Genomic DNA, 14,481 nt, shown 5'->3' with positions numbered 1-14,481 from the left:
GAGCCATTGAAGTGAATGGCGCCGTAGCCACACCCTCTGACCACAATGCGATCGCCCGCACGGGATCTCTGTGTGGCAGTGCTTGCAGCATTTTGACCGCACCGGAACGCACTGCAGGCAGAATGTGCCCTGCGATCCTGTGTGGGCGATCACATTGCGGCCGGAGGGCGTGGCTACAGCGCCATTTACTTCAATACCCCACCACGCCCCCTCCTGCCCGGCAAAAAAGTGTGACGGCTGCAATGCGGCTGGAACGCACTGTAAGTGGTCTGAACTGGCCCTAAGAGCGAGAGACTGTGTACAGTGACACCGGAAGTGATGTAATGCAGTCCAGTGATCTGTCAGGGGAGAACCTCCAGGCGCGGCCGGGGCTCACACGAGGGACAGATGAGTCCAGGAAGCTGACGGTGGCACCGGCGGCCGTGGAGGAGGAGGAGGGGGGCACAGCTCTGCACCGTACAAGCGATCCAGCGCCTGTACAGACGCTGGATCCGTTGTATTTAAACAGCAATCGTCAGCTGTTTAACACGGTACAAGAACATGGCTTCAGGAGCAGCCGTGTTCTTGGTATAACCACTTCCAGCGGATGGCGTACAGTTACGTGAACCCGCGGGAAGTGGTTAAAAAAGAAAAACACGTGCGCGTAATGAAACACGCACATCCACACATCACACACACACACATCACACACACTCATTAAAAAACACACCCATGGGGACGTGGCCTGGTGCAGGACCAAGATGGACGTCTAGTCTCTATCCTCCGATACCTGAGCCTCTCTTATTCAGCTACTTTTCTGATATCTATTGAGCTTCTAAGCAATGTCCCCCCTTTCGGTGTTTTTCGCCGGTTTTTCCCGGCCACCTAGCTAGAGAGGGGCCCACCAGCGGCTGGAGCCCGCATTTTTCACGTGCGTTGCTGCGACTCGGCTCAACTCTGATGCGGTGAGCTCACTAATCCCCCCTGTGCTGCTCCCCTGTGGCTGCCGCTTCCCGAAGGCTCCTACCTGATTACCTAGGCTTGAGCTCAAGATGTATTTCATTATGAGCCTGTTCTATTCGCCCCAACCAGCCTCAATAGTAATTCGATGCGCGGCCTCTTAGGCAACCGTGAGCTGAATCTGATGAATAGCTTTGAACGGGGAGAGCACGGGGGGGAGGTGGCTGCCTATCGTATGTATTTGGTATTGTTACAGCATGTCTCTGCTTTAGATGCAATTTACTATTACGTGCAAGATGTGGCCTGAGGGACAATGCCATTGGGGGATCTGGGTCTATTGCCCAGCTCTAGCGCCAATGCCCCCTCATCGGGGTCACCTATTGTCCCAGTGCTCTGGCCCTGTGCTTCCAGAGAAATGCCGATTCCCCTTGATCCACCTATACGCGGATAGTACACTTCCGTAGTATCTACCCATTCCAGCCCCCCCCATCCCCTCCCAACCCCCCTTTTCCCCTCCTATCCCTTACTCCCCCCACCCATCCCTCTCCCCCCAGACAACGGTAATATCTAGCTTTGTTTTTGGTCATGGCTTTGTATATAGTTCCACGATTTGTTTTGCACTTTACTGTTTAAACTCCTCTGTGAACAATACTGAAAAGCTATCTAAGGTGCTCTAACAACCTTTTCCTCCCATCCACGAGTCGGGTCAGCTACACTGCTGGCTCCACCAATGCGACCTAGCTATCCGATCCATACCCATTTCTCCATCCCCACCTACTCTCATGGCCCTGTTTCCGCTGTTTCCACCGTTCCCAACGCTTCCCATGATGAGCCCTGGTCAATCACGTTTGCAAAACAGACCGTACCTCCTCGCAACCTACACATAATCTCCTGTGGAGGGGCCCAGGTTCAGGAAAACGTCCCTTGACCCTTCCACTCAGTCACACCTCCACACGATCGGTCTTGCAGTGCGAGTCGATCGACACAACCCGGTGCTTTACCTTTTTAGGGATAAGGCTAGGTTTCCTTATCCCCCGGGTTGCAGGTGTACCTCCTAGTACACCAGTTTTTGTCATCTCCCCTCTGGTCGTATGCCATCCTTATACCTCCCCTCTCTTTATACCTAACTCAGCCTCCCCCCCTGCCCCCCTATATCTCACCCTTCTCATCCTCCTTTCCTTTCCCTCCTTTCCCACACTTTATCTCCCCGCCCGTCCGCCCTCCACTCTCTAATTTTCTAGTCCTACCCCGATTCTCTCGCCTGATCTACCTACCCTCCTCCCTTTTGAAGTGCTTCTGATACTCTACTGCCGCTACATCCTCAACCACCATGGCGTCAGCGATTGACCCCACTCCTGCCACTATGCCGCAATGGAAATTACTATCTATTAACGCCAAGGGCTTGAACGTCCCAGAGAAGAGGTCTCAATTCCTCGGCGCATTTTCTCATCATAAAGCACAAGTGATCCTACTACAGGAGACACATTTCAGAAGCGACGTAATACCCAAACTTCACTCCAGACAATTCCCACTAGCATTCTACTCCACCAATGCCTCTTCCAAAACTAAAGGAGTATCGATTGTCTTTTCCTCCCGCGCAAACTTCCAGCTAACCGCCCAACTGTTGGACCAAGATGGCAGATACCTAATGCTTAAGGGTAAACTTAATAACACCCCTGTGACTATTGTTAACATCTATTGTCCTAATGTACAACAGGTACATTTCCTTCGCACTGTCTGTTCCAAAATTCGTGACTTTGCGGAAGGAATATGCATTCTTGGGGGGTGATTTCAACATCCCTCTGAATCCTCTCCTTGACACCTCCACCGGCAAGTCGTCCATTCCTTTTAAGTGCCTGCGATCACTGAAAAAGCTCTTAACCTCCCTGGCCCTCCATGACACATGGCGCTTCCTTCACCCCACGGTGAAGGACTTCACCTTCTTCTCCCACCCCCACTCGAGCTACTCCAGATTAGATTTTTTTTTTCTTTCCCAACCGGATCTCCCTAATCTAACGAGAGCCTCAATAGAGCCCATGGTTCTCTCAGACCATGCACCAATTACCATGACCATTACCTTCCCCACACACTCCTCTCCTTCCCGTATCTGGAGACTCAACCCCTCGGTCCTTGGGGAAGCTATTTATGTGTCCCAAATTAAAGACCAGCTTTCGGAGTACTTCTCTCTGAAAAAGGGCACTTGCTCCACCCCGACAATGTTATGGGAAGCCTATAAGAGTGTGATCAGGGGAGAACTCATCAAGGTACAAGACCATCTCCACAGACATCACAAAACCAGATGCTCCTCCTTACTGGCTCGCATAGCCACCTTGGAAGCGCTTCACAAACGCTCACTGGCCCTGTCCCACCTCGCCGAACTGACACAGGCACGCACTGATCTTCTTGAACTACTTCAAGAGGGAACGAAAAAAGCCTACATGTCCCGTAGTACATTTTTCTACGAACATGGCAATAAGGCAGTGAAATTCCTGGCCTGATCACTGAAAAAACAATCAGCTTCCCGAATAGTCTATCATATCAACGGAAAAGATGGAAAGAAACTTCTAGACACACCAAGCATTGCATCTCAATTCCAAAACATCTATATGCACCTATATATACTAGCACCCCCTGATCCGTCTTCGGCCCATTGGAATGCTCGCCCCGTTGACATCGAAAAGTTCCTCTGCCAACATAGCCCGCCGCCCCTATCTAATGATGTGATAGCAAATATGGAGACCCTGATAACACCACAAGAGGTACTGACTGCAATATCCCAACTCAAACCAGGAAAGAGCCCTGGACCAGACGGGTTCACATCCCTGTATTATAAAACTTTCTCAGAAACTTTGACCGCACACTTCTTGACAGCATATGACCAATTCCCCAGGAGTCCCCACGTCTCCTCCCACCTATTAGAAGCTCATATCACAGTTATACCAAAAGAGGGGAAAGATCCCTGCTTATGCGCTATCGCCCCATTTCTTTGCTCAATGTGGACGTCAAATTACATGCAAAAATGATTGCCAACCGTCTCTTGCCCCTTCTCCCTGACCTGATCGATGGTGATCAGGCAGGGTTTATCCCTGGGAGAGAGGCCAGAGACAACACAACTAAGGCAATTGGCCTTCACCATTGGCTTAGTAGCCAGGGACATGCCGGCTTCCTTCTGTCCACAGATGCGGAGAAGGAATTCGACAGAGTGGCTTGGGATTACCTGTTTGCCGCACTGAAACACCTGGGTTTCGGCTCACGCATGCTAGATCGCATAACTCTACTGTATCACAACACGATAGCCAGGGTCCGGGTGAACGGCTCTCTGTCGGATGCCTTCCCCATCTGCAATGGCACCAGACAGGGGTGTCCGCTGTCTCCTCTGCTTTTCGTGCTGGCACTGGAGCTCTTTCTCCGCAGAATTAGATCAGATCCCAACATCCATGGTTTTCCCACGCCGGGAGAAGAGTACAAAGTGGCAGCATTTGCAGATGATCTGCTATTATTCCTAACCCAACCGAGAATTTCCCTCCCTAATCTTCTCCCAGCCTTTCAGGAATTTGCATCTCTGTCCTCGTTTAAAATCAATCTCTCCAAATCCTCTGCCCTCAACATATCTCTGCCGGACGAAACGGTCCAGTTCTGTCTCTCCCACTTCCCTTTTAGCTGGGGGGATCGAGCCATCACTTACCTGGGCATTAAGATTCCGACTAATTTGCAAACTTTATATTCTCTAAACTATATCTCCCACCTTTCCCAACTAAGGTTGGATTTGAGGGAATGGAATAAGCCACTTTATTCCTGGTTTGGTAGAGCTGCCATCCTAAAAATGACGGCCCTCCCACGACTCCTATACCTCTTTCAGATGGTACCCATACAAGTTCCCAAGGCCTTTTTCACCTCAGTGAACACAATGTTTTGCTCGTTTCTATGGAATAACGATCCCCACGAATTAGCACTCAAACCCTCACTCGCTCCAAAATCTCCGGAGGTATTGGCCTTCCCCATATCCAAAAATATTACTGGGCATGTCATATGGCCCGCATCATAGACTGGGCAGTCCATGCCCCGAATAAAGACTGGGTTCGGATAGAACAGCTATTGGCAGTCACCCCCATCGGCTCCTGGGCCTGGCTACAACGCCCGCTAGGGTGTTTCATTTTTCCAAAGATGTGATTTTCATATGACTTACGCCCCGAGTCTCAGTGATGTAAAAGATATATATGCCAAATTTCAAGAAGATTGGATAATATTTAGGGGTTGCACACATTGATCACTTTTATCACAAACTAGTGACATTTCTACTTCAGTTTCAGGATCCCAGGGGCACTGCATCAAGCAAGGTGGATGGCAAAGGCAATATATGCACTTGAAATTGTCCTCTTCACTAATCAGTTGAATATTCCTCAAAGACAATTGGAAGGAATGAAACGGGTTGCACATTTTGTCAGCCTCATATATGTTCGCTTTTGGCATGAGGCAATTGTAAGTCGATGGGCTCCAAAGAATGATTTGGATATGCTACAGCTTCTGAGCACTTACCCAGATGCAGACGTCAAAAAAATGTGCTCTCACAGTTGCCTAGAGGACACCTTTGGTATCTGTCAGAAACAAGCGTAGGATTGGCTTTTTTGGACGAACGTATTACTCAGGCTGTTAAAGAAAATATGACTAAAAATTTAGAAACCAAACCTGCAAAGAAAAAGGAAGTGAAATGATTAGATGGTAAAAACATGGTTTTTGAAGGAAAAGACCTGAGCCATTTCGTTACTAATAAAACAAAGACGTTCTTTGAATTGTTTGGGATCTACGACGTGACAGAATACTGCAGTGATTCTCTAAGAAGCCATGTGAACGCTCTTAAGGTTGTCAATGATACCGCAGAAAGAGGAATTGCTCTGATAAAAAAGTATAACGAATCGGTCAGGGATGAACAACAAAAACAATTCTTGTTGAGGGTAGTCGAGCATCACAGAAAAGTCGTCACCAAGCGAACAAAACAAGGGATTGCATCGTTCAAAGTTGATTAATATAACACGTTTTGCCTATCATATTACCTATTAATCTTAGTATATAGTTTTAATAGTATTTTAAGTTTGTGATTTCTAGTTTTCCCAATAAAAGTAATTAACATTGAAAAATCGTATTTTTTGCCTACTTTTACAAAACAGATCAAAGTGTGCAACCTCTAAATATTATCGAATCTTCCTAAAATTTAGCATATATATCTTTTACATCACTAAGACTCGGGGCGTAAGCAAAGTCTGCAAAAATGTTACCGTTTATTTTTTGCCTTAGAAAATGAAACACCTTAACGCCCGCACCTACCGACCGAAGTATTGACTCACACGACGGTAGGAACTTCCCTACGGGTTTTCACCACGATTAACAGAAAGGGGGCAGAGTCCACCAGCTGGAAAGGCAGCAGCTGGAAAGCAGCAATTTGGCCAAGCTGGCATTTAGACGCTGAGCATGTGGATGGGTAGGACAGTATTTTTTGTTTCTGCTGCAGCAGCTGGGGCAGCGAAATTTAATTTCTAACATCTGCAGCTGGTGGGCTGCTGGCAGATTCGGCGGAAGGACCTGGCACCCATTGCTATAACATCATCCCTGTCAGTGGAGGCTGTGGACATGGACATGGTATGACATATAGTGGGGGGTAGAGATCACAGATGAGGAGCGCGAAGTGTTGTCCTTTCTATGGTGCTGTTGCCAACTGCGTGGCAGGTGGTCATATGTCTCTTCAAGCACGTGGTACCCAAGCGGCTGATGTTTTTGCCAAGCTTGATCCTCTTGAGACACAGGTTGCAAAAAGTGTGGTGAAAAACTCCCAGACAGTTCCTGGAAGTGTGCTGCAAGACAACAGCGCCCTGCACCAGTGCAGCTCTGCCTTCCGATGCAGTGGGCTGGCTGATCATACGGCTGCCCCTGGAGGGCATCGTGCCTCGTTGGAGTTGTGCCTCCTCCACACTTTCCTCCTCTCTTCGATCAGGCACCCAAGAATGACTTTGCCCAATCATGGCTCTAAATGAGTACTGGGCCCTGATTGGGCAAAGTCTTGCACCTGGCCTGTGATCAGGTGCAAGACTTTAACCATGTAATACTGGGTTTGTTTCACTCCTGGAGATATCAAGCTCTTTAAATGGCCCTTTTTGGGAGGTTCGTCTACCCCGCCTGTAACCAACACTTACCGCAAAACAGGAAAATAATACGAACTGTCTTACAGATGAAGGCAGTTCAAGGGTTAACCAACGGTGGGGACAAACCATAATGTCAATTTTTAGAGAAAATGTACTTTATTTCTAATCAAAAACGAACATAAAAGATTGGTGAACACATAGCTAACAGTTTACTGTCAAATAATTAAAAACGATGAGTAGTCAAACTGACTTTGATCAGTAGTTGGTTGGATATACGTGCCCTTGATTGGCTGTACATGTATCCCTTATGGTTGTAAAGTCTATTGGTCGTTTAGGGTTTTGATACTTAAGTGTATCAAGATGTTTCTATTTAGTAACGATAACTAAACACATCCACATATTCTTAAGCTGAATGCAGTTTGGTAGTTCTCTTGATTCTTTGTTAATCCTGCATGTTGCAATTTTTGAAAACAGTTTCACAGGTCTGTCTTAGATCGTGGATCTGTGATGGTTTTCAGCAACCTTCGGATTTTTATTTGAAGTTACTTTCAATTTGAATGGGAAAGCTATTGGAATCGTGTCTTTGTGATTAGCGGGATCTTTCTTTTGGATATGCAATCCAATTGCGGGGTTGCTGGATTCTATCAAAGATAAGCCATTATATGCCGGCTAGAATTTATTTTGTTGTGTTAATTAGTGCATATTTTGTTACGCTTATTTCTTTCTAATCATTAATATTAGGAAGTTTTTCCACCATCAAGGTTTGTATCAGGGGACCGTTCTTATACAGCAGTGATTATAATAAAGTTTTTTGCATATAATGGCTTCTCTTTTATAGAATCCAGCAACCCCGCAATTGGATTGCATATCCAAAAGAAAGATCCCGCTAATCACAAAGACACGATTCCAAAAGCTTTCCCATTCAAATTGAAAGTATCTTTAAATAAAAATCCGAAGGTTGCCGAAAAACCATCACAGATCCACTTACTGTCGATTTAAGACAGACCTGTGAAACTGTTTTCAAAAATTGCAACATGCAGCAACATGCAACATTAACAAAGAATCAAGAGAACTACCAAACTGCATTCAGCTTAAGAATATGTGGATGTGTTTAGTTATCGTTACTAAATAGAAACATCTTGATACACTTAAGTATCAAAACCCTAAACGACCAATAGACTTTACAACCATAAGGGATACATGTACAGCCAATCAAGGGCACGTATATCCAACCAGCTACTGATCAAAGTCAGTTTGACTAGTCATCGTTTTTAATTATTTGACAGTAAACTTTCAGCTATGTGTTCAGCAATCTTTTATGTTCTTTTTTGATTAAAAATAAAGTACATTTTCTCTAAAAATTGACATTGTGGTTTGTTCCCACCGTTGGCTAACCCTTGAACTGCCTTCCTCTGTAAGACAGTTCGTATTATTTTCTTGTTTTGCGGCAAGACTTTAACCAATTAGAGCTTCAGAGGGCGCATTGCCCTGTGGGACGTTGCACGGTTGAACAGACCGCGAACATCCATCAAAGTTCGGCGAACGCTCGAACAGGCAATGTTTGAGTCGAACTTACGTGCCACTCGAACAGGCAGCCCATCCTTAGTGGTGATTAGTAAGGTCTGCTGCAGACCTCACTAATGCATCCTTTCGACCGAAGCTCAGAACTGAGCTCCAGCCAAAAGGATCTCAGTGCTGGAGCTGACAGGAGCAGCTCTGTGGTCTGCATCCGACAGAGATGCAGACCGTGTAGCTGCTCCCGAAAGTCAGGGACGCGGTCAGGCCCGGATTCCCCACAAGGCCACCAAGGCTCGGGGTGGCAGGGTGTAGAGGGGCGGCAGCAGCGTCCTTGTGGGGAAGTTGCCCTCTCTACATTTAGTCCTGCTTTGCACAAGCAGGACTAAATGTAAAGTGAGGCAGCCGATTTTTCGTTTACATGTGAACTCGGCGATGTCGCTGAGATCATATGTAAGCAATGTAAACAGTGTGCAGCCTCCTCCCCTCCCCCCTGCACTTACCTCTCCTCTGGTTCCGGGCACAGCCGCCGATTCTCTCACTGCAGTGAACAGAGCGGCAGGGTTAAAAGTAACCCTGCCGCTCCGTGTAGACTGTAGACAGTGAGAGGGGAGAGCTGTGCTCTTCCTCTCTCAGCTGTCACAGGAGTTCCAGCACAGTGCTGTGCTAGAACTCCTGTATTGGAGGTGACAGGGTCAATAAAGAGAACCTGTCACCTCCAATTGCTATCACACAGGGGAGTGTTTTCTGATAGCAATAAAGTTAGGTGGAAAAAAATTAAATTGATTAAAAAAAATTAAATAAATAAACATTTTTAAAAAATAATATGAAATAAATAAAAAAAGGTGATTAAAAAGTAAAAAATAATAAGAAACAAATTATTAAAAAATAAGAAAATAATTATAAAAATAAACAATAATAAGATAAAAAATTATAAAAAAAAATAATTAAATAAAAAATAAAAAAATAAGAAATTATTAAATATAAAAATAAAAAGTGATAAAAAAGTAAAAAAAATAGAGAAACAGTAAAAAAAATTGACACTAACCACGCCGCACTGCCATCCGTCTGACTTGTCAGCTGGCTGCGGGCCACATAGTACCAGCTCGCAAGCCGGTACTTTGAGACCGCTGCTCTAAACCATGGTTGAGGGCAGGTTTTGTGTAAGGCAGAGGCACTGATTAGCTGCTTGAGTGCTGGACAGCAGCAGTGCATTAATTGTCCAATAAGTTCTGAACCGGTTTAGGGTGAAGAGTTTGGAGAAGTGAAGAATCTAGGACAAAATAGATGAATTTTAAAGTTAGCAGAATTGGAGAATTCTTCCAAATTAGCTAGTTTGGCCTAGATCAGGGGTAGCCAAACTCCGGCCCTCCAGCTGTGGTGGAACTACAAATCCCATGAGCATTGCAAGATTCTCACAGCCACAGACATGACTCCCAGAGGGAGATGCATCATGGGGTTTGTAGTTTCACCACAGCTGGAGGGCTGGAGTTTGGCTACCCCTGGCCTAGATTGTTCACCTCTCCTGCCTTCTCCAAACTCTTCACCCTTTTGTGAATAACCCTGTAAATATACAGTATCATGTGCAAGTGTCAGTTCAAACAGATATTTGGGTTTTGCTGCTGAAATGGGTTTGTGGAGCCTTTCTGCAGAATTTGAAATGGAGTGTTTGAATTTGTAGTGGATATTATGCAGTGCTATAATATATGTAAATTAATTGTTTGATGATGGCAGATAATATCAAAACAATGCTTTGAGATACAACTCTAGGTTTCAGCACACCCAGATAGAATCTAAGGAGTGAAAAAAAAAACTAAAAATGTGTTGCCTGCTTTGCAAATGCTTGCCGGGTTAGATGTTATTTAGATTAGTGGAACAAGATGAAATAATAGTCTTGTGTCAAGGTCCGGCAGATGTTGTTACTTTATATTTTTTCTATAACCTAACCTCTCATAATATTTCAGATCATGATGAGAAATATTAAACGGGACTATACAGGTCAAAACTTCAACAAATACAGTAAAGTACCAATGATGAATAGTGTGCTGCCAAAGCCAATGCCATTTTTATTATTTCTGCTGTTTCAGTTACACTGCAAATGTATTTCATTGTGTTCTACTAGTGGTAGATTAGTATTGTTACAGCCTAATACTTTGATATCTTCCATTTCACCCCTGCTGCTTTCTTTACTTTGGTACAGTCTTCTGCTAGATTCTCTCAGCCACTCCGTCCCACTTCCTTTTCTACTTCACCCCTCACTTTTCTACTTCACCCCTCACTGAGGTAAGAGAGTCTCTATCTACCTGTTAATGGCAAAGAATGTATTTTCTAGCTCTAAAAATGACAAGAATCACATCTATTGTATTGTGAAGACTAAAGAAACTACACTGGATTCTACTCGGAGTCTTCTTACCGAGTTGGACCCTGTCTGTGAAAATCAACAAGTCAGTAGGTTGTCATAATATCCGTACAGATGAGTCTCAGGAAAGTATGTGCAAATACATAAAGTGGTGGTTGTAACAGAACAAATAGAGTGTGATCAATGTTTACCTTCTTACTTTTTAGCAATATGTCTGCTACCAGGTGAAAGGTCATTTTCAAAGTTTTCTACATTATATTTGAAAGTAGTAAAGACTCCTCATAAAAACATACAATAATAAGAGAACATGAAGTGAATTAGTATATGCAGCAGTAATGCCAAAGGGAACAAATACACCAACATAGATCAGACATCAGATCAACATCAGATATAACCTGCAGCTTACTGAATCCCTAGAATGGGGGGCAACTCTCTATGTTGCTGATCTATGGAAGGGTCTGAGTCAGGATAGGTTCCAAATGTCTTGTCATTATGTTCATATATACATTACGTACAATTACATAGTAAATTCTGCTAATGCTCTTAGAAGGCTAAGCGCTACTCTTTACAGCCTCTTTAACCATATAAACCCATTCATTACCTGAGTACTGTTCGTGTCGCAGTTGTGAGTGTTAGCGAACCAGATGGGGCCCTGGGCACATTGGTCTATTCCCAGACTCATCAAATATATGTCCACATGCAAGGTTCCCCTATAATAAAGGAAAGAGGAAAATTAAATCAAACTATATAGTCTAAAACAGTTTTTCTAGAATGTACACTGTTTTTTTTTCTTCTAATGTGAAAAAAACCCCCACACTATCTTCATAGTTACATAGTTAGTCAGGTTGAAAAAAGACATAAGTCCATTGAGTTCAACCTATAGAGATGAGAAAAAAAAAGTATATAAGAAAAAACAAAACAAAACAGAACGCTATGCACACAGTTATCCACAGTTGATCCAGAGGAAGGCAAAACAGCCCTATAAAACATGAGTCAATTTTGCTCCAACAAGGGGGGAAAACATTCTTCCTGATCCCATAAGGTAATCGTATATTCCCTGGATCAACAATCTCTGGTGCTTATTATATTTAGAAGTCAAGCTCTAGTAACATTCTGTGCATTTAGGAATGTATCCAGATTTTTTTTAAACAGTCAACTGAGCTAGCTAGAACTAGATCTTGAGGGAGTCTATTCCACATTTTCACAGCTCTAACTGTGAAGAAGCCTTTCCGTATGCAAAGGGTAACCCTCTTTCTCCAGATGCAAAGAGTGCCCCCTTGTCCTTTGCACTGACCCTAAAGTGAATAATTTTGCACAGAGTTCACTATATGGACCATGTATGTATTTATACATGGGGACCATACCCCCCTTAATCGCCTCTTATCAAGAGATAATTAATTCAGTTCAGCTAATATTTCCTCATAGCTGAGCTCCTCCATGTTTCAGTTTAGATGCCCTTCTCTGCACTGTCTCCAGTTCCATAACATCCTTTTTGTGAACTGGTGCCCCAAACTGAATTGCATATCCTAGATGAGGTCTTACCAATGCTTTGTACAGGGGCAGGAGTATGTCTCTCTCACTGGAGTCTATACCCTTTTTAATACAAGAAAGTATTTTGCTGCGGCTTGACATTGCATGCTATGTTATTAAAGGAGAACTATGGGGTTAAGTCTTTTCCCCATAGTTCTCCATAGGGTAACGGGAGGACACAAACTAGCGTCCTCCCGTCACCCTAGGCTCAGTATACTGCGAGCTGAAGCTCGCGGTATACTGAGACGCCGCAGCTGAAGCGGATCCCGACAATTGTGCCAGCTGCGTGTCTATCTAGAGGCAGAGCCAGCTGTACCCGCCCCCTCCCCCGTCCGATCCACCAGTCAGTGCTGGCGGATCAGAGGGGGGAATCCCCCATAGGGGGTCGAATGACGATTTGCCAGGGGTCACCCCGGAGTCTCCCGCTATTAGATAGCGTCTCCCGGCCGGCCGGGAGAGAAACACTTTCTCCCGGAAAGGTTTACTCTGCTTGATTTCAAGTCCTGAGCTACTAGCCAGGTCTTGAGCTACTCGACCCTGACCTTAACTACGCCCCTAAACACACCCTCCTAAATAATCTTATGATAATTCTTATGTTATGATAGTTGCCACTTGTAAACGGCAGATTAGGTATTCCTGCTGCAGGAAAACACAAGTTCCTGACACAGAAATCCCTAATCACACCTGAAATATAGGTGTGAATGGGGTCTGATGTACACATACACTAAAACACAATAATACATTCCCCAACTTCAGACTACGGACCTAGGGATGCAGAGATTTATTACCAAGGAGAACTTTGGTTGCTGTGTGTGTTTTCCGGTTTAATATTTTATCTAGAGAGAGAGCTTTTCACTATTTGACTTGATTTGAACCATCCAGACTTCCATCTTGTTTGGATCTTGTCTTGTCTCTGCTAAACATAATTTTATGAAGGCAGCAGGCTGCCTGGGGTGGTCATTGTTTAGGATGATCAAGCTCTTATCTGAGTAAGTACATTCATTAGGTTCAAAGAGTGCTTGTGATTAAGGAATTCCAATGCGGCACCCGGCTGTCTAGGGGAGGGAACTGTTCAACACACTGAACTCTTATCTTATTCTGTGATGTATAAACTCTGTGTGCTTTCTTCAATAAAGCAGTTCTTGGTTTCCACTTTAACACAGACGCAAACCGTGTAGCTGCTCCCGCAAGTCAGGTTCGCGGTCTGGGGCCGTGTGCCTGACTTGATGCAGAACGTGTAGCTGCTCCCGCAAGTCAGGTTCGCGGTCTGCGACCATGTGCCTGACTTGTCAGCGGGCTGCGAGCAACATAGTACCGGTTCACGGGCCGGAGTTGGACCGCGGGACCGGTACTTTGAGACCCAAATTTCCACTCACCCTCACTTTAGTTTTACTTTGAGCCCTGCATACAGTATATATACACATACATACATAGGTGCGGGTGTGCCTGCAGGAGTGGCAGTGCTGGTGGAGGGAGGGAGCAGTGCCGCCAGCCCCGGCCCAGTAATAATATTAATTGTTTCCCCCCCTATAAAATCTGCCAGTGGCCCTGCGACCGATGACCTACAACACACCCCCACTGAAAGGCATAACAAGCATGTAAAATTTGGGACTTTTTTTTTTTTTTTTTTAAATTCTTTATTTTGAGCCAACATTTTACAGTAAACATACAACACATACACAATCGAAGAATGAGGATGTACATATACAATCTTAGTGAGTATAGCGATATCGTCTAGCCCCGATCTCTTAATTGGCCAAGGGCAGACAGTAACATCATAACATCATATGTAACATCCGGGCATTTGGGGGGATCACAATGTACATCTGATATGTCGTAGTGTATGATACGCCCTGGTTTCGATAGGTTTTAGGAGGGAGCAGAGAACTTTCTAGGGGAGGTTAAAACCTCAATGGCAAAAACTCCAGACCGTGGGGTCCGAAGATTGCCTGGCCTAAGGGGGGACAAAAACAAGTCCAGAAACAACAAAGCTTGGCAATGGGT

The 14,481-nt window shown here is 44.8% G+C and overlaps 1 protein-coding gene across 1 annotated transcript in view; it reads right to left on the bottom strand.

Annotated features, from left to right (window-relative positions):
- LOC108801699 (probable G-protein coupled receptor 158) overlaps positions 1–11,658 on the bottom strand; it is a 103,431-nt gene extending 91,773 nt beyond the window's left edge. The window contains exon 1 of the mRNA XM_018573603.1: positions 11,549–11,658. Within this exon, the coding sequence (XP_018429105.1) occupies positions 11,549–11,629 (81 nt within the window). The 5' untranslated portion in view covers positions 11,630–11,658. The remainder of the gene's footprint in view (positions 1–11,548) is intronic.
- Positions 11,659–14,481: the final 2,823 nt, after the last annotated feature.

This window comes from Nanorana parkeri, unplaced genomic scaffold (genome assembly GCF_000935625.1).
Source record: "Nanorana parkeri isolate BGI_ZX_2015 unplaced genomic scaffold, ASM93562v1 scaffold2448, whole genome shotgun sequence".
Taxonomy (NCBI): Eukaryota; Metazoa; Chordata; class Amphibia; order Anura; family Dicroglossidae; genus Nanorana; species Nanorana parkeri.
The sequence above is the reverse complement of the archived record's forward strand: the minus strand, read 5'-3'. Positions and strand labels throughout refer to the sequence as shown.